Source organism: Rutilus rutilus (genome assembly GCF_951802725.1).
Source record: "Rutilus rutilus genome assembly, chromosome: 3".
Taxonomy (NCBI): Eukaryota; Metazoa; Chordata; class Actinopteri; order Cypriniformes; family Leuciscidae; genus Rutilus; species Rutilus rutilus.
This window is the reverse complement of record NC_140211.1, coordinates 16,921,002-16,947,320: the sequence shown is the minus strand read 5'-3', so window position 1 is coordinate 16,947,320 and position 26,319 is coordinate 16,921,002. Positions and strand designations below refer to the sequence as shown.

Genomic DNA, 26,319 nt, shown 5'->3' with positions numbered 1-26,319 from the left:
GCGACAGGAACCACTTGTTTATTTCTTTGTAGCACTTTTTGACAGTGGACTCGGAAACTGCAAATTCAACCAATGTTTCTTTGTGAATCTTCTGTTTTAAGACCAACTTGGAGCTGGATATAATGTGTGGAAAAGGATGGTACAGCAATACCTCCCATCGTGTGGTCCTTTTCCCCAACTTTACAGTCCATCTACATGATAAAATGGTTATGTGAGAAGTTAAATTAGTCTTTTCTATTCACGTCACGACATTTAAGGTGATTCTTGCAATACATGGCCAGACATTCAATTCGGTTTCATTAGTTACTAAGTAACTAAATGTGGTTTAGATGATTTAACTCTTTGCTCTTGATTTGAAGCAGTAACTTGAGCTCAGCCGCTTAGTGCAGTCAATGGTTTTTTTGAATATGTATCGTTGGGGAACAGAATCAGACATGTCTGGTTGTGCTTGTACACCAACTCTCTCAAGTCTGCTAGAATGCTTGTATCGGTTGTCAGTGAAACCTTTAATCTGTAACTAAACCCGTGTCAAACCCCCTCAGCATTGACGTTTCATCTGCAACTGCCTTTGGTTTCCCCGTGAGCTTCATGAACCACACAGCACTGGTTGAAGCCGATGATCTTATGATGCCAGTCTCTCCTGAACTGTCTTTTGTACGCTTGCATTGAGATGCTCGACCCAGGACCAAGAGATGTGATGGATTTTACTCCATTTTCTTTTGATCGCTTTATAATTTGTACCTGTTTTCTTGCATGTTTTTTTATCTGACATGCCTGGGAAAGTTTCACAGTTCCATGTAACGTTTGCGAAGTTCTATTAAATATGGTGCTGTTTTTTAGTAAGCAGTCGATGTCGTAGTGATGGACGGGTTCTGTGTATATCTGTTACTTTTATGATTTATCAGTGGTTGGTTGTGCTGATCTGGTATGTTATATTCCTCCTTGCGATTTTGTTTTTTGCTCGAGTCAGTTTTTGTAAGTTCTTTTATTCTTACTTTCTGTCTCAGTCTCTGACTGTTTTGTTGTCTGTATTTGTGAAGAAAATGTATGGTTGCAACTTGCAAGCCTCTAACCTGAACCACGAGTGAATGCCTGGTGAATAAATGGAATTAACGCTCGCGCTCACCGGTTTCTTAATAAAGGACATTTTTAACAGATTTCACCTCGGCTGCTTATTCTGAACATCTAGTGATATTCATCTCACAGTCAGGACTTGTATCTGACTCCATTCCTCAAGGTTTCTCTTCTGCGGCTTGTTTATTAATTACATCGAGAATCCTTACTTTAGTAGTTTGTGCCTGTCAGCTGTTTCTAAGATATAGTTTGAAATCAGTTTTTTGCTCGATGAAAAGTTTGTGCTTCCACTGTGGCTGTGGATCTGTTTCTCGAACCCAAATCCCATCCTTATAGCTCAGAACACGACCGTTTAAAACAGCACCCAAGCTGTAAGTGCTACCTTTCGACTTTCATGACTCAAACTGACCGTATTTGCAAAAAAAGCTTTCGATAATTGGTTTGTCCTATGTATACACGGTTCAAAAAATCTCTTTTGCCCACCTCAACTGCATTTATTTGATCAAAAATACAGTAAAACAGTAATATTGTGAAATATTATTAGAATTTAAAATAATAGTTTTCTATTTTATTTAAAATGTATATATTTTATTCCTGTGATGCAAAGCTGAATTTCCAGCTTCATTACTCCATGTCTTCAGTGTCACATGATCCTTCAGAAATTAATATGCTGATTTTCTGCTCAAGAAACATCCTTTGATGAAGAAAGTTCAAAAGAACGTAATTTGAGTTTTTTTGTAAAGTCTTTTAAAAAGTCACTTTTAATCAATTTAATGCATCCTTGCTGAATAAAATTATTTTCTTTAAAATCAATAATATGTCATTTTCAAGTCGTTCAATAAATGGCACCATTTTTAAGTTATAAAATAAATTATACAAAAATAATAATCAGTTATCTATCAGTTATGGGAACACTTGAATGTAAAAATCTTTATTACTGATCGTAAAACAGCAACATTGGTTGATCTCTAATGTAATCAGATACTGCAGATAAAAAAAATAAATAAAAAAAAAACTTAGAAAACTATCAAATTAAAGAAGCCACAATATGCCACTCTGAATTTTAATAGGAGACCAGAATAGTACACAGCTGTTCACAAGAAATTGCAGAATAGAACATTTTATGAATTGTTTAAATATTACATTTTAATATGCATGCATGTATTCATTTAAAAAAAAAAAAAAAAAAAAATCAAGTAAAAAAAATTACCAAAAATAAACCTTAACCCACTTTTTTCAAATTAGCTTTTAAAAAGACAGGTTTTTATTCTGTGGCATTTGTAGATGGTTTTGCTGTGCCCCCCACCCCCTCTCCCTCAGGAATGTGACACCCTCTCAGACTGACCCCAACAGCTGTAAGGAGAGAGAGAGAGAGAGCACATGGCACTGGCTATTTTAAGAGTTCATTCAGCCAACTCATTCAAACATCTCTCTCCATATCTCTCCCTGGACGTGGTTGCTCCTTCTGGATCTCTCCTCAGCTGAAAGTTCTGGACAGGCTTCTCAGGGGCCGGGCAAGTTCATAAGTACCCGAGACGAACGCAGGACGGAGCATATCAACAAGGAAGAGTCCAGTGATAAAGTCAAAGTCAACCAGAATATCAAACAGGCCAACATGGCTCTACTGTGTTACAACAGAGGCTGCGGGGATCGATTTGATGCTGACAAAAACTCAGATGGTACTATTTTTTTGACTATTTAATCTATATTGTAAAAAAAGAAAAGTATAATCATATAGCCTATTTTTTTTAAGTAAACTGAATAATTTAACTGTCTATGTGAAGCTCATGGTTGGTATTACAGGCCTGACGTTACATACCAACAACTTTTAAGAGTGACATAACTGCAGGAGATCGAAGAGAGAGACCAAGTGTTTTATCACTTTCTGTGCTAGACCTGCTGTGAAGCTGTTTTAGAAATTGAAGTATATAAATAGAGCTGAGCCGACAGCTGATTGCTGTGAGAATGAGAGCCGCTGGTCTCGGGGGCCACGACTTAACTTTGATTTCATTTAGGCCTCAAGCTAGCTACCATTTATAACATGTTTTCTTTGTTTTATTTATGATATTGATAGAAAGTCCCCAGCACGTTTTGAGGTGTTCTAATCAAATGTTACTTATTTAAATGGCTCATCTCCAAGCTGTCCATGTGTTTGTCTATATTTATGCCAGTAAGCAAGGTCCTGTTGAGTCGAGCTCATTAAAAAAAAAAAAAAAAAGGTAATGAGGATGGACTTATGTAGATAAAAGTCTCCTGCTAACCCATTTTCTCTCTCACCACCTGAAGATGCCTGTCAGTTTCACCCCGGAGTGCCAATCTTCCACGATGCCTTAAAGGTGAGCTCAGACTGTATCTTTGTGTGCACAGACCGCCGGCTGCTCGGCTAGCGCTGGCATAACTTGATAAGCACATTTTCGGCGCGTTTGCTTGCCTAATATTCATGCGTTTTTGTTTTATTTTATTCTTGGCTGTCTGATGTGGTTCTTTGTTTGGGTTATTCTCCTCAGGGCTGGTCCTGCTGTAGAAAGAAGACGACAGATTTCTCAGAGTTCCTGTCAATCAAGGTATGCTAATAATGATAATCGTGACGGTTTCATCTCGCGCTGCTTTCCAAGCCCTGCACGCGCAGTAACTGCAGACTGGAACAAAGTGACAGAAATGTCTCAGACAGCCACACAAAAATCCTTTGGTAACACTTAACAATAAAGCTCAAATTAATACACTTTATAAATAGTATAAATGAACATTATTGTATTATGGGCATTGAGAGAGAGAAGAGAGAGAGACAAAGACAAAGCTGGTTGAGTCATGACTGGTTTTAGAGGGGTTTTGGTCATGCTGGGAGACCAGCTGAAACCAGCTAAGACCAGCCGACTAGCTTATTTTTTTTTCAGCAGGGAAATCAATTAACAATAAAGTAACATTACTGTAGATGAATAAATTCTGTAAAATTAGATTTTATGATGACACCTGAATCATATTGTAAAAATGTCTTCAAATATGCTAATTTAATACAGTGACTCAAAAGCCCTGCGGAAGTAAAGGATTTTAAATTTCATTTAAATAATTTCTACCTGGCATAGAAGGTAGTGCTTGGCATAACTATAAATATAGGCCTATATTAAACATAACAATGTTTATGGTATTTTACCAGACTTTTGCCAGGTCTAGAAATCACACTTTAAAAATTACCGTACATTTAAATAATTTTAAGTCATCTTGAGGCACCCTTGGACGTTTTACATTAATTTATCAGATACTTTTCAGAATCAGAAAGAGCTTTATTACCAAGTGTGCTTGCACCCACAAGGAATTTTTCTTGGTACTGAAGCTTCCAGTGCACATATACAAATACAAATACAAATACAACAAGAAACATAGTAATACAAATTCTAAGAATAATAAAAAAAATTATATATATATATATATATATATATATATATATATATATATATATATATATATATAAAATAGTATAAAAGTAAAAAAGTAGGGTCACAGTTGGGTTTAGTCCAAATAAACATTTACAGATATACATTTACAGTATAAAAATGTTATTCAAAGTGACTTATCAAATACCAAACTATCATATAGCAGCCAAAATTAGCATTACTAAATGTTAAGAGCTAGTGCTACGGAATCTCAGAAACAAGTAATAACAGTACTAAAAATCAAACATTACTGAATGGCTTTTGTCTTTCACATTCATTCAATCTCAAACATGTCATTTATCTGCTCTGGGTCTGCTAATTATTTTCTTCCAGTCACATGTTGATTGGCAGGTCCTGTCTTGTGCTCGTCCTCTCAGGGTTGCACCCGCGGGCGTCACAGTAATGAGAAGCCTCAGGAGCCTCTGCGGCCGGAGGTGACGTCTGAGAAGGGAGACGTGAAGCAGCGCACTGGAGAAGAGATTATCTACCAGGGACCCAAATCTGCTGAAGCCCTGGAGAAAGAGAGACCCAGGTAAATTTGCAACTCACACACGCACGCACGCACGCACATCGTGCTCTCACCCACCAACACATTGTTCTGAATACAAATTCATTCGGTTTCCTTCTCTGAAGCCCTTTCTTTGTCTCTCTTTTAAAAAGAGAAGTCATGCTCCTTCTGACTGTTGAATACAGACAGTGACATGTTTTTCGATTCCCTCCTTCTCAGCTCAGAAGAGCCCAAGGCAAAGCTGCAGGTGAAGGTCTCTCCCTCTCTGGCTCAGATCCTGGAGAAAATGGAGATCACTGAGAGGGAGAAGAGAGAGAAGCTAGGTGAGCAATCCCATTATTGGTCATCATGCTCAGGATCACCTGCAACACAAGCACACCACATAAAACAAAACAAAGATTATTAGAGTGTGTTTTACAAGGAAATACTGTTTCGGTCGTTAAAATAGTAAAATAGTTTTTCACTGCAGATTGATACTAATGCAGTGGTTCTTTACTGGTTTTTGCTCCAGAACACAGATTTTAAGCAAAAATGTCCTTAAAATGATTAAATGAAATTCATTAGTTTTAAAGATGTATTCATATTAATAAAATAATTTAATATTAATGATACACACACACACACACACACACACACACACACACACACACACACACAAAAAAAAAAGTCACAAACTCACAATGGGGTCATCAAAAATAATGTTTATCCATGTTGCAGTCCAACAACAACAAAAAAAATAATGAATTCATTATTATTAATATTGAATTTATATTAACATCATACTTTTATATGAATGAAGATTAAAACAGGCCTATATAAATAAATTTATATTTATCTTTGCAGCCAAAAAATACACAAAAATACTATGTTTGGCATAAATCATGACGTTGCAAGTAAGCCTGTGTTTAATATAGTAAGGGTTATTACCATTAACTAAAATAAAACTAAAACCATTTTGCTACTTAAAACTAAATAAAAGTTAACTGAAATAACATTAAAAAACGTATTTTATTTCAGCTTGTTGCCAAGGTCAAATTTCTCATTTAGTTTAGTTTAACTTGAAGTACCAAAATAATTAAATCTAAATAAAAAAAATAAAACGAACAAATACAAATTGATAAAAACTACTGTATGTATGTGTATATATATATATATATATATATATATAAAAACACTAATAAAAACTAACAAAAGAGACAAAAATGTACAACAAAATTCCTAAAACTTGTGAAAACAGACAATTTTAAAATAAAATCTAATTCAAAATATGAACAAAAATTATAATTGAATACCATACTGGTCTCGAGTCCAAATATATGTGAAGCAATTTTCTCCTCCCTTTTATACATTAATAAGCATATTTATTGATTCTACTCATGCACAACGATATGATTTTAATCATATTCTTTGCTTTATCATTGCTTTTTGTTGGCAGTCAGCCGCACTGTTCTAGTGAAGTGTTTATGCAGAAGGTCATTTCAGTCTTTGGCAATAGCTGTAGAAATGAGGTCCACCTGTCCTGTCCATAATCCGTCACTTTTATAGGACCCTGTTAAAACACGCACAGAAACACTGCTGTCTGAGAGGTCTGCTGTGTTGTCCTTTCACCTTAAGACGTAGTGTGACTATTGCAAATTTTGAGATTTTGTTGTCTTATACAGTTTTTCTGATTGTTCAATTATCTGACTTTGTTGTCTTCTCTTCCTGCTGTCACCTCTTCTGTCCCACAGAGAGCCAAATCGTTGTGGTTGGTGTTAAGTGCAAAAACACAGGATGCAAAACAGTAGGTGCTCATGTAATATGCAAATCACAATGAAACAAATCAGCTTGCTTAACAATAGTTTAATGCCATCTAGTGGTCCTACTAAAGAATGACACTGCAGCCCTTCATGTACAGACTGAAGAAAATCATTAATAATCTCGAGTGTTTTAGTGTAACTTTGCTCCTTACAACTAGCTTCTAGATCAGCATTTGAATGTTGAATGGAGACAGAGCAGCAGATGAGAAAGAATTAATGACTTAATATCCCTTACTGGGATTTGACCCTAATGCCCTCTTTTAAAGCTTCCCTTCTCTGGGAAAGGATCATCTTTAATGGATTAGTTTGCTGAAATCCCAGAAGTTCATCATGTTAATTACTCAGCAGAGCTGTTCTTTAGTCCAGGTGAAAACTAAACCTGTATCAGCAGGGACGTGTGCTATTCAGAATTGAATGATTTAGCCTACATTTATTTTATTTTTTTCAAATGTAAGTGTAGTAGTGTGTAGTTTTAAAATAATTGTTAATATTTGACTATGAATAAGCGGAAAGCATATTATCATAAATTGTTTGAAATGTCATCAATAGGAATTCAATTTAGGATATTTCATATATTGCACTGAATGTCATTTTATGCACCATGGTAGAACAGTCTTTAAAATGGATCCATCCCAGACAACATAAGCAGCACCGACTTTAAATTGCAAATTTAATAAATTCCTCTTCCTGTCATTCCATTTTGGTACCCTGTCGGTCATGACAAATTAAATAGAAATTTCATCTCTTGAATTGAAAAGGAGCCAATTCTTAAACCTGACGAGCAGAACCGTTCAGAATTGAAGGTACACTATGGCCCCTCTAGCGGTTGTGTTTAGTAAGCTACTTCCTTAAAAATTCCAGCTCAGCTCTACAACAGCCACATTTATAATAAACTCTGTTAGAGTTATGTTCAATAAAATACCTTACTCATCTGTTGAGTAATAAAAACATAATTTATGCATCGCTTTTACAACATTTCAAATCCCTCAGTTCTCGCCATCTCCGAAAAGCCAATGTTGATTTGTCACGTTGTTCGCCTGCAGACTCTCCTCTGTTCAGGTGTTTTTTTTTTTTTAAACTAGTGATTCCCTGAAGGTTGGAGATTTAGCTGCTCCATGTCAATCTTTCTCGCTTGTTGTGACAACTAGCCCAAGCCACTTCCACACCATAAACTTGTCAAAGTAGCCGAATCAATATGAAGATGACGAGACACACCTAAGCAAATGACGGATGTACGCAATTTCCCGCGAAAACCATCCCGCTGTGTCTAAAATATAAACACTTCGAATAGGCGCATAGTGAATCAACGTATGACAAAAACATGTTTTGGAAGAAAGATTGATGATGTATCGACTCATTCAATTTAGTTAATAAAAAAAAAAAAAAAAAAAAAAAAAACAGTTACATAGCCTACTAGTGTACCTTTAATGACATATCTCTCAGACTAGTTAATGGTGTTTTTTCCTTTATCCACTGAAACAGACACGTATAGCTCTATTACAGCTTCCTGCTCATTTATCTATTTGGAAGAGTAGAAAAATGAGTGTATTTTCAGGCGTGAAGGCAGTAAACGGATGACACAGAGCTTGTGCTGAGTTTAGGAGCATCAGCACTTTAAAGATTTGCTTTTGTAAATATGCTGAGTTTCTGACTATGAGTGTTTCTCTGGAGCGATGAGAAATGTCTTTCTTTAGTGTGTGGTGGTGTGAGGTACATCTGTGTGTTTACTTTGAGTAGCTGTTCAAACGCTTGTGTGTGTGTGTGTGTGTTCAGATTTACCAGGGTCCAGAGACTGATGCGGACATCTGCTTTCATCATCCCGGGGTCCCTGTCTTTCATGAAGGGTAAGAAAACTGCAGAATCTGGGTCTTTATTTGGAAACAGGTACAGACAAACAGTTCCTGTATCTGTTAAAAAATCCTACAGTACAAGCATGGCCTGTTTTCATAAAGCTTTTCTCAGAGAACCATTCACATGTGCAGTCCATTTCAACACGAGATCATGATGCGATCGCACAAAAGTGCTCTTGCTATCGGTACTTATGAGATGAGAGGGGAAATGCATTGTAATTCACATCTGCTGTTCATTGTCTAGATACAAATACTGGAACTGCTGCTGCATACAAACCACGGACTTCAACGCCTTCCTGGATCAGAAGGGCTGCACAGCAGGAAAACACTGCTGGATCCCCAAACATGTAAGAGCTTAGACTTTTTATGATCGCTTGATAGTTGTTTACTTGCACACACATTGTATAATCAGGAAACAACCAACTAACCCTCTCTGGAAACATGTATTTACTATCTGTATGTTTTGTTTGTGTTTGTTTGGTATGAAGGACAAAAAGAAAGTGGCTTGCCGGCATGATTGGCACCAAACAGGAAACCAGGTCGTGGTCACAATCTACGCCAAGAACTCCAGTCCAGAGCATTCCTATGTGGAGGCAAACCGCACAGTGGTGAGTTCAAATGAACCTGTCACCTCATCCCTTAAAAACATGAACCAATCTGTGTCCTTGTCCATCAATACATGTTTCTGTGTTTTGTGTATCTGCAGTTAACATGCCACATTCAGTTTGAGGGTGACAAAGTGTTTCACAAGGACATCCACTTATGGGGGGTAAGATTGCTCTACATTCACAGTCTGTTATGATTTCATTTAGCAATACAATCATATTAAAGGCAAAAATAAATGAATGCAAACAATTTTACAAAAGTAGTTAAAAAATACTTTTAAAGTTAATATTCATATTTTGAATTAGCTTTTATTTTTATATTTAAAATTTAAATTTTACTTTAATATTTAGTAGAGACGCACTGATATGAATTTTTTGGCAGATACCGATAACTGATAATTCTTTGTATTTGATAAATCTAAATCCAAATTTTTATATAATTTTTGAGAGCCTGATTTGCAAAAAACAAAAGTCTCTCAATGTCCCAAGCACACAATTATAATGTTCTCATCATGATTTTATGTAGCCTATATGACAGACTTTACTGTATTTTCCTTTTCTGATCTGTCTCAGCTGCTCAGTGAACCCAAACAAACAGATGAACTAGAAGAACTAACTAGCACTATGAGCACTATTCTCTCTAGAACATTGGATGTTGTTGCACCTATTAGATTAAAAAAGGTCAGAGAGAAAATTAAAGCACCGTGGTACAACAATACTACGCATGTTCTAAAGAGAGAAACCCGTATTTTAGAGCGTAAATGGAAACAAACTAATTTAGAGGTCTTTAGAATCGCGTGGAAAGACAGTATGTCACGTTATAAAAAGGCCCTAAAAGCAGCCAGGGCTGAGCACCTCCGCAAACTAATAGAAAATAACCAAAATAATCCAAGGTTTTTATTTAACACCGTGGCTAGACTAACAAATAAACAGACATCAACCGAACAAAATATCCCGTTACAGTTTAGTAGTAATGATTTTATGAAGTTCTTCACTGAGAAAATAGAAAGCATCAGAACCACAATTGTAAACGTTCAATCTTCAGTTGCGCCTTATAATTCAGCCTTAATTATCACCCCGCAAGAACAATTACAGTGCTTTACAACTATAGAACAAATAGAGTTAAATAAACTTATCACTTCCTCTAAAACAACAACATGTTTATTAGATCCGATACCAACTAAACTACTGAAAGAAGTGTTACCTGTAGTGGAAGAGCCTCTCCTTAATATTATTAACTCGTCTTTATCTTTAGGTCATGTTCCAAGAACATTTAAACTGGCAGTTATAAAACCTCTCATTAAGAAACCACAATTAGATCATAATAACCTAGCAAATTATAGACCCATTTCAAATCTTCCATTTATGTCTAAAATATTAGAAAAAGTGGTGTCCGCTCAATTGTGTTCTTTCTTGCAAGAAAATGATATCTATGAGAAGTTTCAGTCTGGTTTCAGGCCGCACCATAGCACTGAAACTGCGCTCGTTAAAATCACAAATGATTTACTTTTAGCTTCTGACCAAGGCTGTATCTCAATACTAGTTTTACTTGATCTTAGTGCTGCGTTCGATACTATAGATCACACAATACTCTTAGATCGACTACAAAATTATACTGGTGTTCAAGGACAAGCATTAAGCTGGTTTAGATCATACTTATCTGACCGCTACCATTTTGTCTATTTAAATGGAGAAAAATCGATCATAACTCCAGTAAACTATGGAGTGCCGCAGGGATCTGTGTTAGGCCCTCTATTATTCTCAGTATATATGATGCCACTTGGAAATATTATAAGGAAACATGGAATTAGTTTCCATTGTTATGCTGATGACACTCAAATATATATTTCATCACGGCCAGATGAAAACACTAAATTATCCAAATTGACAGAGTGTGTTAAAGATATAAAAGATTGGATGACGCGTAATTTTCTTTTATTAAATCCAGACAAAACAGAGGTACTACTTATCGGTTCAAAAAACCGCCCACAAAACCTCTCGCAATACAACTTAGTAGGATGTCCTGTTACTTTATCCTCTACAGTAAAAGACCTGGGTGTTATACTCGATTGCAACCTGTCTTTCAAAAATCATATTTCATGTGTTACAAAAACCGCCTTTTTCCACCTTAGAAACATTGCTAAGCTACGTAATATGCTATCAGTTTCTGATGCAGAAAAGTTAGTTCATGCATTCATGACCTCGAGACTAGATTACTGTAATGCTTTATTAGCTGGTTGTCCTGCATCCTCAATAAACAAGCTACAGTTAGTCCAAAATGCCGCCGCTAGAGTTCTTACTAGATCAAGAAAATATGATCATATAACACCGATTTTATCATCACTGCATTGGTTACCTATAAAGTTCCGTATTAATTACAAGGTATTGCTACTGACTTATAAAGCCCTAAACGGCTTAGCTCCAGTCTATTTAACGGATCTTCTATCGCCCTATAATCCATCGCGCTCTTTAAGATCACTAAATTCAAGGCTTTTGGTCATACCTAGGATATCCAGAACCACCAAAGGAGGGAGAGCATTTTCACATTTAGCTCCAAAACTCTGGAATAGCCTTCCTGATACTGTTCGTTGCTCAGACTCGCTCTCCCAGTTTAAAACTAGATTAAAGTCGCATCTCTTCAGCCAGGCATTCATATAATATTTTTAATCTTACAGTTCAAATTACAATCCGGCCTCTAGTTAATAAACGCCAGAGGAGAACTGGCCCCCGACTGAGCCTGGGTTCTCCCAAGGTTTTTTTTTTTCTCCATTGGGTCACCTGATGGAGTTTTAGGACACTATTAGGTCACTTGATGGAGTTTTTCGGTTCCTTGCCACTGTTGCCTTTGGCTTGCTCAGTTGGGGATATTCTGGGGATATCTAATTTGATTTTATCAATAAATTCCACTAGAAACAAACCTTGTTGTATTATTTTAATTTAATACTGTGAAGCTGCTTTGATACAATCTGTATTGTGAAAAGCGCTATACAAATATACTTGACTTGACTTGACTTGACTTGACTTTTCAAAGTGATTCCAATCATATTTCAAACAAAGCAAAACTATCTGAAGTGTCTCAGCTGAAGGAAATAATCCATTATTAATCAGCTTTAATATATCGGCCACATTTTTTTATTGGGCCGATAATGATAACATTAAAATGATCAAATATCGGCCGATATCTTGCGAACAGATTTTTGATATCTCGAACGGTTTGGCCGTGACGAGGAAACGAATTTATGGCGAATAATGGGACACACGAAGTGGTATAACTTCTGCATACATTAACTGATCTTGATGAAACTTCAGCAGTGTGTTCGTTGTAAGAGGCCGATCACATGGATGTGACTATTGTGAGTCAAAGTTATAGCGCCACCAACTGGTAGCAGGAAGTGTGTCACTTTCAAAATGTTTTTGACAAAAGTGGGGGGGTTAGTTTTACCCACAGTTACAAAAATCAGTAGGTATATTGGTCTCATCGAGCCGGACAACTTTCTAATTTACAGTCATTAGCTCCAACCAACAGGAAGTCAGATATTTTGGTTTGAATATAGATTTTTTTGGATATTTCATACTCTAAGTTTTTAGCTACTCCTCCTAAGTGGTTTATTTTATTCACACCAAACTTTTTCAACATGATGAAAATACATTAAAGATGCTAAATTGTGAACGGATATTAAATATCTCAAACGGTTTTGCTATGGCGAGGGTTTAAAGGAATGTCAAAAAAGGAAACACTAAAAGCCTCATATCTTCTAAAAATGTAATTGTACACCATTTACTTCTATATAAAATTATACAAATATCAGAACTAAACCCATTTTTTTATTTTTTGTTCAATTTAAGAATTGTTTAAGTTAAGTTAAGTTTAAAAACAGCCAGAATAGTTGTTTAGTCCAAAAAATAAATAAATCAAGTCATTCATAGTGCTATGCTGCCCTCTTGTGTTCAAAATCAGGTAGGCCTATTGTATTTATATATAAATATGTTAGGGTTGTGACTCTGGGACACATTGTGTGACACATTTTTGCGCATGTGAAAAGGATAATTTTTCCCTTCAATATTGGAACATGAGTGAAGTACTAAGTGACAAGACAGAGAATATTACTTGTCTTATATATATATATATATATATACAAATATACAAATAAATATAGCTGCGAGCAGCGATGGAGGGCCCAAGCCGGTGACACCGACACCGGCTTGGGCCCGTAATCGCTGCTCGCAGCTATATTTCATTATGTTATGTGATTTTTTTATTTTTATTTTTTATTTTTTAAATAGTTTTTAGTTAGCAATTTTCAGTTTCAGGTAGCATCATTTGTCATTTTCGCTTAGTTTTTCATACAATATTTCACCTGAAATACAATAAAATATATTTAATTTTTTTTTTTAGTTTTAGTTTTAGTTTTACAGGGTTCCTATGCAAGTTTAATTTCCAGGTCTGGAAAAGTGTGGAAAAAAGAAAACAGAGCATGGAAAAATATTTTTGTTTCCAGACTATTCCCATATTTAGTTTTTTAAAATATAAAATTAAGAATTTCAAAAAATAAAGTGATCATACAAGCAGAGTGATTTCATGGCAAAAGTTTAGTGATCCTTTAGTGATTGTGGGACACGACTGAATAAATTGAAGGTGCATATCCTCAATATGTAAAATGTCTTTTACCATAAGTGAGTTTCTTTTAAATGTCTTTTAAAAGGATTTGAACTCAAATGCCACTCAAACCAGCAACAGATAAAGGAGCAAACGATCATCTAAATCAGACTGTACTTTATTGTTGGTATCAAACTGACGTGTCAAAGGTGAATATACAGTCAAACCAAAATCTCCTTCAACATTTCTCACATTATCACAGTTTATTCGCTATAGTTTAGAAAATGGTTCTAAAATATGACAAGAACTCAGAGTTATCAAATCAGTTGATATTTCACTGGTTTTGGCCATCCTTCTGTTAGACTGTCTCACAAAATGAATTAGGTTGAATCGCTGTCAGCTGTTAAATTTAAGTACACAATTAGATACTATCAATTTAGGTCAACTAATTACCAAGCAATGCTTCATTTTGTTCAGTCTGTGATGAAAAAAGCTTGCATTAGCAATTAAAGAAAAAAACTTAAGCAAAACATGGTCAGGTCAAAGTGTCTGAATAATATTTGGTCCCAAATTTTACTGGTAGTCCACTGTATGAAGGATTTTTGGGTATATGTCACAGTTTACTTTATTTTGCTATCCTCACTTACATAAATGAACTATAGTGTCCTGCACCCACTAGTAAAAAAAATAAAATAATATCTGGTGTCTGAATAATTTTTGGTTTGACTTTATGCAGGTTATAAAGCGTTAAGGTTTCTTCTTATCTAAGCGCATGTCATCACTGGGGAAAAAAACCCTGAGAAAATATTTACAGATGATTGTGTTGTGTAAATATAATGCTGTATGAATCATTCATGTTAAATACGGTCTGAAAAATCTAAAGAGAGGTTTGGAAATTTGACTACGAAAAAAAAAAAAACAGGAGTTCCTACACATTTTCCATTTCAAAATATTAACGATAACAACACAGGTATACATAGTTTTCATGTATTTTTTTAATCCCTGAATGCAGTCAATCTGACGTGTGTGTCCACTGCTGGTTTCTTAGGTGATTGACGAGAAGAGCAGTTTTGTGAACATGGTGCCCTCTAAAGTGGAGGTGACCATGCGGAAGGCTCATGCTGTCGCCTGGGGAAAACTTGAGGACCCCAAACACAAACCAGAGCCAGAGGTCACCAATGACACAAACAACACAGATCAGGAAGACGTCAAACCCGACTGGTACATCTCAGATGATGACATCAGTGAGTCTGACTGGGAGGATGATGATGATGATGAGGAGAAGGACAAGAAAGGGAGCGAGGAGAAGGACAAGAAAGGGAGCGAGGAGAAGGACAAGAAAGGGAGCGAGGAGAAGGAAAAGAAAGGGAGCGAGGAGAAGGAAAAGAAAGAGAGTGAGGAGAAAGAAGAACAACAGGAAGATGAACCCCCTGAGCTAGAAGAGCCTGCTGATGTCCCTCCAGTAAAATGAACATTTATTCTGAGGTGGAATTGGAATTGGAAATTGTTTTATTTGAAACAGGGACAATGCACAAATAAACATTAAACTTGTTAAACAAGAGAATATGTCTTGGGCCAGGTTATAGCAACAATTGCTAATTTCCACCTGTAGTCCCTGGGCAGGTATGAGACATATTTAAAAAATAACAATTTTAAAATAGAAATTTCACAGGATTATAGATAAAATAATGTCCATTGTAATTACAAACAAGTTTGCAAAAAACAGAAACCAGGGAGGCCATCAGCCCATTTACTCTCTGTCTCCTCCCTCTCCAGCAAACACACTTAAACAATTCAATAGCATCTTAGGCACATTGGTTGTGCAATGGTTATGTTGCTTCTTTCGTGCATTTAGCCATTTTTTTTAAGTGAATGTTGTTTTTCATTGTTTTTGTCTGCTAAAATAAATAAGAGAAGTCTTAAAACTCGTATCCTCCAGTTGTGCGCACAGTTTCATAGAGAGTTTGAAAATACACACTACTGGTCAGATGTTTGGGGTTGGTAAGATTTTTTGAAATAAGTATTTTATGCTCCCCAAGGCTGCATTTATTTGACACACACACACACGTCTGGTTTACTATTTTTGTGGGGACTCTCCATAGACGTAATGGTTTTTATACTGTACACACTGTATATTCTATCTCCTTACACTAACCCTACCCCTAAACCTACCCATCACAGAACACTTTCTGCATTTTTACATTTCCAAAAAAACTCATTCTGTGTGATTTATAAGCTTGTTTACCCATGGGGACCTCTATTTAGGTCCCCACTGTGACACGAGTCCCCATGAGTCTGTGTGCATTCAGGTTGAAGTCCCCACCAGGATAGAAAAACATGATCACACACACACACACACACACAAAAATTGTGAAACATTTGAATTTAAAATAGCTGTTTTGTACTTTAATACAATTGATTTTAAAATGTAATTTATTCCTGTGACGTCAAATCTGAATTTGTAGCATCATTACTCCAGTCTTCAGTGTCGTATGATCCTTCAGAAATCTTTCTAATATGCTGATGTGGGCAATTTTGAAACCAGATTTTTGTGGATGAGGTCATACATGTTTTTCAGTGTTCTTTGATGAATGGAAAGTTCACAAGCACAGCATTTATTTGAAAAATATTTTTGTAACAATGTAATTTAAAGCATCTTTGCTGAATTCAAGTACACACGTTCTTTCAACAACAGCAACTAAAAATACATTAGGGGAGAGTGGGGTGATTTGTGCCAGGGGGGAAGTAGTTCCACCCCTTGTTTCTGGAAAACCATAGAAGAAATTGGTCATGTGACCACATAATTTTGAAAAGCAATCACTTTTACTCGTCCTCCAAAGAAGAGAGACACATGGCATGAGAGTTAAGCACATTTTAGTGCAAAAAACTGTTTTTTCCCTTTCAAAGTAAAATTTCTATAATTAAGGTTTTTTGATTGTAGTGTCTGAACAATTCTAGACAAATTTGAAAACATTTCACACATGTTTTAGTGCTTTAGTAGGCTACACAATGAGTCTATACAGTTAGCATGATGTTAGCTCTTAACTGCTGGATCATGCTAGTTTTTCCAGCTTGTGGGTCTGGGGTGATTTGTGCCAAAGGGCCTGGGTTAAGTTGTACCAGATCCAGACCACCTAGACCTACATACTCACAGGGGATAATCTTGAGAAGTGATGAGATGGGCATGCCTCATCATTGTTTGACTTAGGCCTGCCTGCTATTTGTTTAATTTAGCTAACACTGATTTCAGTTTTGAGTTTGCACTATGTTATTAAAGAGAAGTTTTATTCCGTTTTTAAGTGGCCTATGTCACAATAGGATGTTTAGAAATTAGCCTAGTCACTTAATTCTTATATGTTACATAATTGACAGACAGCGCTATGAAATGATTCACAAATATCATATATTGTGTTGCTATGGTGCTCTAAATGGTTGCTAGGGCGTAGCTTGATAGCTTCACAATGATCCTGAGAGACTGATTGGTTGTCTGAGTAAAATGAGCCCACCCCCTTGTCTCTATGACACTGTGATCCAGAGTTATGTTCAATACAAAATCCCTATGCAATTGACCATAGTAGGAAAAACGCATGCTATGGTATTCCAGGGTGACAATATCTAGATAAACCTTAAAAGAGTAATTTTGTATTGAATTTATCTTGCTTTCATATAGCATTACGGTTCATAACATTAAAATGTTCTGTTTTACTTCAGAAATCACTGGCACAATTTACCCCCAATGTATACCCCCAAAGGCACAACTTCCCCCGCACCAGGGGCAAGTTGTGCCATGAGACCACTTTTTTCCCAAGAGCTATATTTCTGAAACAATTTATTTCAGATCCAAAGTTATTGTTCTCAGGGATGCAACACATCCTGAAATATATGTACATCCTTAAGTTGAAGGCATTACTGCCATGGCCTCACTTTAAAGTCACTTTGAGTAAAAACTGGCACAACTCAACCCACTTTCCCCTACTGACCCCAAAGCATTACTGTAGATTCATTGCAGATTTTTAGCGCTGACAAAGTATGTTCGAAATTGAACTGAAATCATCGCAGCTTAGATTCAGTATATTCTGTGAAATCATGACAAGAAAGTGCAAGAGTTCAAACAGCAATGGCCACACTTTATTTTTGCGTCAAGTCAACAGCAACAATCCTGAAGTAGGTGATTGCAGTCAGACAGGGTCGAAGGCCATGGAAGCTTGACTGCAACCCATATGGCAAAAAATATTTTAAATAAAAAGGATAAATAATACATCTCGAAAGTAAACAGTAGTCTTGACGACGAAGAGGATTGGTACCAGCAAATTAAAAGTTAGTCTCTTCTGTTTTGGATCTTTTTCTCTGTTCATTAAATCACTGCCTTCCGCTTGTACCCGATTGCCCCAGTCATAATCGATGTGCTGATACGTGGAGATGGTCAAGTAATGCGTTTGCTGTCAATCCAAACTGAACAGCACACGGCAACAGTTCATCACAGATGTGAAACTTTAAAACAAAGACATGCAAAACAATAATAAAAAAATACAGTTCATCTTTTAGGGGCACAATCAGCACCTTGACTTCAAATCAATACCACGCTTGCAATGTCTTTTTCTTTTCTTTTTTTTTTACAGAGCAACACTGTTAGACTTTGGCTCACAACTATCAAGAAAACAATTAAGTTGTCCAGTATTGTGTATATTAGTTTCTTTTAATGGAAAAACTGTACCATTGGAGTGTGCTGATAAATACTGCTTGAGAACCATACCATATATTAGTCAAGTTCAAGTTTTGCTTTACCTCATGTATTCCATATACAGACTGACCCCTGGAAAGGGGCGACAGTTGAATAACATTCATAAGTTTGGTTATATACTGCCTTATATGTAACATCTCATAGGTTTTCCATGAATGGGATACCAGTTTTCATATGATAAAACAGAACACACAACCTGTTTAGTTTGCCTCTTTTAAACATTTGTTTTCTATATTAAAGTGCAAGGCGAGATAAAATACATCTTGAAATGTACGACATACAGCATCACTTTCTTTCACAAGATTTCCCTGCAGAAAAAAGTAAAGAAACAGCTCACTTTAAAACCACTGCGCTCCATTTACTCACTTGGCACAAGAGTTACGGTACTGAAGCTTCTAGAACAACGGTTCAATTGACACTAGTGATACACCACCACGACTCGGCTGACGATCTGAGAGTAAAAAGAAAAAAAATAGACCTTTTTCCTGCATAAGGGCATGAAAGGCATGCAGAAACTGAGATGGTCTTTGATAGATACAGAGACTAGATGCAGAGTAACTATTCAGCCAGTTTGACGAATAATACAGGTCCACCATACATTCATCATCAGGATATTCCTTTTTTTTTTTTTTTGCATGTGTTTAATTGTCTTCATTTCAGTACAATTGTTTTGTTTGATTCAGTTTGTTCCTTTCTTGTTGTTCAGGCGGCGAAAGGACGGGGTCTTTTTTTGTTTCCCTTTGGAGAGTGAAAAAAAGTTTATAGTATGTGTCTGACGGCTGGAATACTAAGTAGCAAGATAATAAAATAAGATGAAAAAACAAAACAAAACAGAGAACGGATTTGGTCATGCATGGGAGTGGCGTTGCTGAAAACAGAGAGAGATGGTGGACGGTCCACTTCCTACTCCCTGATGATGAGCATTTCCCATGACACCATCCGCAGGCAGAGAAGAAACAGAACAGAAGCACAGTAATGCAGTGCCGGGCCGGGCCGGGCCACGCCCCTCCAAAAAAAGCTCACAAACACGGGGATGGGGCATGTGTCTGCACGGGTGATCTCAGGCCCTCCCTCACTGGCCGTAAAGCAGCGTCCCGTGGCAGAGCGTGTCCTCACAGCTGAGGTGCGACAAACCACTTCAGCTCTTCAGTTGCCTGCAGGATCCACATCATACCCGCCTTTGATATCCCAAGATCCTGAGTGGTGCAAACAAATGTGTTAAGATTAAGGTTGTGAGTTGAATGTGATCATTTTTCCAATTAAAATACTTAATTATGCATCTGAACCATCTGTAAACGGCACAAGGAATATTATGCAAAACATATTTGGTATATGAGATGATTAGAAATAATTACCAGTAGTTCCAAGCAACTGGCACTTACTATGACATGGGCGAGCCACATTTTACACTACACTGCAGCCGGATAAGAGTGTACTATGACGGTGAGATTATGAGGCTGGTTAATGCTGTGTCTGTTACCTGACAGAGAGCTGCTGGACCGCTGCTTATGCAGCCTCTCTCTCTCTTTCTTGCCCTTGGGCATGATTTTCAGCTTCATGCTGCTTTTCACCAACACACGGGACGGGTCCTAGAGTGAAACCAAGAACGGGGAGTCAAGAACAAGGAGTCTGAAGAGCAGGGGCGGTGGATATTCGGTGGATGCAACCTGAGCCATCCTTTGATTTAATATTATAATAATAGGCTATTATATAACAATTCGCCAAGCAGCATTTTAAGTGATTAGACCTTTTAAATGAGTCTGAATAGTTGCTGGAATTACCAAAGTTTGTGAAAATAAAAGAGAGCTTGTGTTTTAAGCAATATATTCCGCTTAGTTTACGTCTGTCAGTGACATGGAGCAATACATTCCTGGATTCACAGCCACATTTAAATGCAGTTGTCACAACTACGTCAGACTTCTTACTTCCGCTCAATTTCATTTCGCTTCTGTACTCAGTCTGAGACAGCGTAATAGCTTTCCGTTTTTCTCCGGCCTGAAAACAGCCGGCCAATCAACGAACAGAGGGCGGGCTGAGAGCCGTGACGTAGACACTGATTGTACCGTGGATGCGTAGATTTACTTCACATAATCTGCAAAAGTCGTTCACAGCCATGTTCACTCCGGTATTTCGCTCGATGGTTTTGTTTTCGCATCATACTACATGTGTTTACAGTGGAAGTTAGATGCGGCTGAGCATGCGCATAACACACGCCATAACCAAACGTTATGTGATTGGCTTACGGGAACCAATGATTTTAAACTTCAGACAAGCGCCTCCCCGCGAGAAAGAAAACGCTTCTCAATTATGCCATGCCAGACTCTGTCTACGAAGCAAAGCGAAGTAGCAGAGTTTGGTATTACCAGGCTACTGAGTACTGGCCATTCCTCTTAAAATAAAGCATTTGTTCAAATTGTGAATTGATTATATTCAGAACGCGATTGGTGTATAATCTGAAGCTGTCAATCATTTCGGCATGATTCTTCTGCATTCTTACAAAATATTTTTTACAAAGAAACTGACTACATTGCAGTGAATCTCTTATTTGCACCTACAGGTTATTGGCTATAATGATTCTGACATGTTTGCGAAAGTGTAGAACTCAATGAGCTTGTGTTAAACGCATCTTCGGCGCAGTGACCATTTAAAACGGCCTCTGATTGGCCATTGCGTTCAACATACATGTCTGTGACTGGCTACAATGCTCAACGCTGCAAAAGCACATTGAAAGTAGCATCTCTTAATGCAAAGGGAGAAAAAATAATGCTGCAATCTGCATTTTTTAAGATTAGATAATCAGGCACGATTAGGCAGCTGTAATCATGTTTACAATTATGAGAAAATTAGATTATTTTCAGCTGTATGAGAAAGATAAAATTCAGGGCTTCCATAAAACCATTCCATTTACTAAAACCATTGTCTGAAGTAGTCTTGCCCTTGTCCTAATACTGACTAGTAATACTCCATCAGGAATTTAGCGTTGTGATAAAAAAAAAAAAAATTGAAATCACACCATATCTAAACTTCTCTTTGGAGAAAATTAATGTATTTTTTACTTTCAGAATCCAACTATTGTGTTCTATAGAAAAAGTAATGCAAACTAGACTAAAGACATGAATGTGGAGTAGGACAAACCTCCTCAGAGCAGTGCATGCTGGGACAGATCCAGTGAATGTCCTCCAGCTTGTGTAACTCAGCGCCGAGACTATCCACTGTGGAAAGAAGCTCCTCTTTTTGAGAAGACTCCAACTGCTACATACACACATATACACAGAAAATGTCTTTATCATATTTCATACAGAATTACTTGTGTACAAGAAGAGGCCAGAGAAAGTGAGAGAGAGACAGTGAAGCCGCTCACCAGCAGTTTTCCCTCAAGCAGCATCTTGGTCTCTTGCTGGAGAACTTTACTGCTGTTGACAATGTCTACAGCAGTACTGCGACTCAAAACCTGCAGAGAAACACACACACACAATCACAGCTCAAGTTCAGTTTGACTTTCTGTCAGACTCTTGCTGTTCAGTGATTAACACTCAGTTATTCTTCTGTTCGCTGGTCAATGGAGGTCCCGTGGAGAACAGCATGAGAAGCTCAAAGCTGAACATGCTGAAAGCCACAGCAGGACGGACGGACACGCTATTATTCCTACTGGAGACTGAAAGGTGCAGTTGTTAACCTTTAAAGCAGAGCTAGACTGAACCGATCCTCATCACATCACTCACTCATATGAACTAAGAATATATACAGAGGGCTTCAAACTGAAATATATCATTTAAACCTGCCAAATTTAAATCCGCCTTATAATTTTTTTTTAACTTTTAAGGACCTTAACTTATTTGTAATTGCTTCCTTGCTTCAACTGAAGATACTCTGGATCATTCTCAAATCATGCTGGAGAACAGGATCATCAGGTTTTACACAAATGTGTGGAGTTCACAGTACTCAAGCGATGTGATATACAGTACTGTGCAAAAGTCTTAGGCATGTTAATATCCCCCCCCCCCCCCCCCCCCCCCCCACACACACACACACAAAAAATGGTTTTAAGTCAGTTATTTATATCTTTTGCTGTAGTGTGTCAGTAGGAAATATCAGTTTACATTTCCAAACATTCTTTTTGCCATTAATTATAATAATTCAGTGAGATTTGTGTATGCACAAGGAATCTGACAACAGCCAGGATGATCTGATCTCACCATCATCGAGTCCGTCTGTGATAACATGAGGAAACAGAAAAAACTGAAACAGACTAAATCCAGAAGAACTGCGGGAACGTCTCCTAGATGCTTGAAGAAACCTTCCTGCAAAGCTGCCTGAAAAACTATGCGCAAGTGTACCTGGACAAAAGCCGTTTTAAACGCAAAGTGTCGTTACACCATATATTGATTTGAATTAGTTAATAGAAGTTAAATCATAAATAAATTCAATTTGTGATTTTATTTTTGAAAGCATTCTCACTTTACAGCATTTTAACACAAGTGCCAGTACTTTCCACAGTACTGTAGCTTTGCAGGAAGGTTTCTTCAAGAATCTTGGAGACGTTCCCGCAGTTCTTCTGGATTTAGTCTGTCTCATTTTTTTCTGTTTCCTCATGTTATCACAGACGGACTCGATGATGGTGAGATCAGATCATACCGGCTGTTGTCAGATTCCTTGTGCATACACAAATCTCACTGGATTATTACAATTAATGGCAAAAAGAATGTTTGGAAATGTAAACTGATATTTCCTACTGACACACTACAGCAAAAGATATAAATAACTGACTTAAAAACATTTTGTGTGTGTGTGTGTGTGTGTGTGTGTGTGTGTGTGTGTGTGTGTGTGTGGGGGGGGGGGGGGGTATTAACATGCCTAAGACTTTTGCACAGTACTGTACATATATTCACAAAATGTTGTGAATTCAGATAACGCATTAACTTATTTTTTTTTATAAAACTTCTACCATCTACTGTGTATTTTGCATCTAGGTGATTTATCAAAAATGTTGAACTTGATGATAATTCAATTCTGTCATACAAACAGAATGAAGCAAAAGGAATGAATAAATTCGTTAAGCGTGTAAAATGTAGTTGTTAAATATATTAGTCACAAGTGTGTTTTGCTCACCTCAGGGCTGGAGGGTTTGGAGGGGAAGGCTTCACTCAGGACCGCAGCACTGGCATTGACAGAATGAGCTAATTCCTGCTCCACCACCTTATGAGTCTTTGCCACTTCTCGGATCCTACAAAACATGATACCCACACATTCAGCAGCAGCATAACACATATTTTCCCATCCATATATAATTCTAAATATAATTGTGAATCTAAAATTACTTGTGAATCAATACAAGGAAGTGTCACATTTCTAAGAATTAGAAGTTACAGTCATGGGTGCGGTTTCAAGGTAAAATGGACACAGTTCATTTCTTTAATAGTCCTCAAATAGTTATGAAATAGCTTCTCACATACATATGCATTGATATTCACTGTGGTGTGATATTCCTGTTGGGTTACAAACTATTTTTGTGTAGGTGTCATAGACTTTTCATACAGGCACACACAGACACACCTGTATATGAGTGAGTCTGCCACTAAGCCAAGCTGCTGAACCTGTGCGCATTCCTCCTCCGTCAGATACTCCATGGACTGCTGGGAGTTCAGTCGGGGCCGGGCCGGGCGGCTGTCTCCTTTCCGCTTGTCTTCCCACGATTTCAGCGTGCTCTCGAATGCCTTGTGTCACAGCAACATACAATGTTGACAGAATGCAGAGCATCTACACTAAAGTTGAGTACAATGGCCTAGTTACTAGCCCCTGTCATTGATACCAATTAGAATTAGTTTCTTGAGCACTCAATCAACATATTAGAATGACTTCTGAAGGATCATGTAACACTAGCTACATTTACATGGGTTGGATTTTGTTTGAATCCAAACATAGTGTTTACATGAACGCTAAATAAAGTGATCGGGTTTGGTTTGTGTGCAGATTTAATCTTTTTGACATGCACACACTGCACAAATATACAGTTTCCAGCTGTTGTAGCATACTAACCATCCTCCTTTTCTTTGTTTTAAAAAGCAGACTTAATATTTATCTGTTTCAGGTCCTAATTAGGAGATGACAAGCACATGAAGCTTGGTGCCGTGCTGCTTATATTTATAATACACCCCTTCCTGAGCCCAAAACAAGGCGTCTGTGAATGAGAGTCCGAAACAAGGATTGTCCTTCAGCACTTCACAGACGATGAGTGGAAGGAGAATTTTAGAATGACACCTGATAACATGGTCTGTCTGAATACTCGATTTTGATTGGCTGGAAGGTGTCCAATAAAACTGTTTAATGCACAGGTAGTTCCAAGTCAGTTTAATCACCGTTCTATATTAAATACACTGTTTTCATTGAAGCGCACACAAACATACGTTATTCGCACACAGAGAGCGGAGTTCGCGCAGCGCACACACAAAACAGGAGTACAGAAACTTATCAAAGCTGTCCCACGACTTTTAGTAATAAAATAGCTTCACTACTGAATTGCTACATTATATTTCTCAGCAATGAGGGGGTTACATCGCTATTTTGAAGTAATTCAACTCACAGTTTCTTTGTTAATAGAGAGAGAGAGACGCTAAACAGACGCTGGTACGCATGTCTTATCTCTCTGTATCTCTGTATCTCTCTCTCGATAATTAATTCGTATGTATGTTCATCTGCAAGACTAAGCTGATAAAGCTTGTTTTTCTGGTGAAACTGACATGAGGTTCTGCTGGTTAGGTTAGTCTAATGGGGACAGTAGATAACCAGTATCCCAAAAGTGAACACGCAACACAGGGGTGACTAGAAAAGCTGGTCTGTTCAGAAAGATTGACAAAGATTTTTAAGAGGAGAAAAGAAGATGAGCACACACACACACACACACACTGACCCGGTCTCTGGTGAGCATCTGGGCTCGGTTCTTGTGGACAATTTGGACGATGCCAGGAGGCTGAATCCAGGCCTCACCATCCACCTGCACAGGTACGCCTTCATCACCCAGGATGGTGATCTTCACCTGCCGACACTGAGGAAACAGCCGGTGTCAAAGCACATCTGAACTCACATGACTCATGTAAAAATAGTTTAAAAATTACATTAAATTACCAGATGATGCATATTATTAAATGATTTACCAGAAATGACCCATAAACAAGTTCTCATATACACATAACAACATTAGATGATCAACATTTAAAAATTCACCTACCCTACACACACCAGTTACTGTTACTTTAAAGAGAGTATTTCAGTTCTGTATACGGTGGAAAAGCACTTTTCCCAGAATGCTCTAATTTACTCTCTTCAAAATGGAGTATAATTAGTCTAAATTACTGATGCAATCATTGTGTTGTCACAAAATTTGTTTTGGACTAATTTCTCCATTGTGTGACTGTTGAATTTCTTTGAACTGCAATTCAGTAAATTCCTCATCTTGTCGCTATGATTCAAATTCCAGTTAGGGTGTAGTTGAATTTAATTTATATTCCAACCCGTGAACTGTTCAATTCTGCATTGTGTCCTAGTGTTCAGACCTGAGTGATGCGGTGATGTTGTAGGTTGATGACTCGAGACATGGCCATCTGCATGCTGCCGAACACAGCCACCACTTCCAGCTTCTTATCATCAAACGATGGAGCTCCATAATTCTACACAGACAAATACAATGGCAGACAATATTTCATAACGTCCACCGTTG

At 37.3% G+C, this 26,319-nt stretch overlaps 2 protein-coding genes across 4 annotated transcripts in view; one reads left to right on the top strand and one right to left on the bottom strand.

The window, feature by feature from the left end:
- Window positions 1-2,154: 2,154 nt before the first annotated feature.
- On the top strand, window positions 2,155-15,850 carry LOC311286945 (cysteine and histidine-rich domain-containing protein 1). The gene is made up of 11 exons (XM_084403418.1): window positions 2,155-2,753; window positions 3,361-3,410; window positions 3,582-3,638; window positions 4,883-5,037; window positions 5,233-5,336; window positions 6,744-6,796; window positions 8,586-8,656; window positions 8,907-9,009; window positions 9,151-9,270; window positions 9,369-9,431; window positions 14,913-15,850. The coding sequence occupies exons 1-11, from the start codon at window positions 2,690-2,692 to the stop codon at window positions 15,333-15,335; spliced, it is 1,263 nt and encodes a 420-aa protein (XP_084259544.1). The 5' UTR covers window positions 2,155-2,689; the 3' UTR covers window positions 15,336-15,850.
- Window positions 15,851-19,223: 3,373 nt separating this feature from the next.
- The window catches only part of LOC311286927 (diacylglycerol kinase delta), a 66,644-nt gene continuing 59,548 nt past the window's right edge, over window positions 19,224-26,319 (bottom strand). For 2 of the 3 annotated variants that reach the window (XM_084403389.1, XM_084403390.1), the window contains 8 exons: window positions 26,156-26,269; window positions 25,513-25,647; window positions 24,159-24,319; window positions 23,715-23,829; window positions 21,967-22,056; window positions 21,741-21,857; window positions 20,086-20,194; window positions 19,224-19,801 (listed from right to left, as the gene is read on the bottom strand). In XM_084403389.1, the coding sequence (XP_084259515.1) occupies window positions 19,752-19,801; window positions 20,086-20,194; window positions 21,741-21,857; window positions 21,967-22,056; window positions 23,715-23,829; window positions 24,159-24,319; window positions 25,513-25,647; window positions 26,156-26,269 (891 nt within the window). In that variant the 3' untranslated portion in view covers window positions 19,224-19,751. The remainder of the gene's footprint in view (window positions 19,802-20,085; window positions 20,195-21,740; window positions 21,858-21,966; window positions 22,057-23,714; window positions 23,830-24,158; window positions 24,320-25,512; window positions 25,648-26,155; window positions 26,270-26,319) is intronic. The other variant, XM_084403391.1, reaches the window with a different exon arrangement.

Coding starts and splice junctions, on each gene's coding strand:
- LOC311286945 (XM_084403418.1), top strand. CDS start 2,690: ATGGCTCTACTGTGTTACAACAGAGGCTGCGGGGATCGATTTGATGCT. Junction 3,639..4,882: donor CAGAGTTCCTGTCAATCAAG/GTATGCTAATAA, acceptor TCGTCCTCTCAG/GGTTGCACCCGCGGGCGTCA. Junction 9,271..9,368: donor TGGAGGCAAACCGCACAGTG/GTGAGTTCAAAT, acceptor GTGTATCTGCAG/TTAACATGCCACATTCAGTT.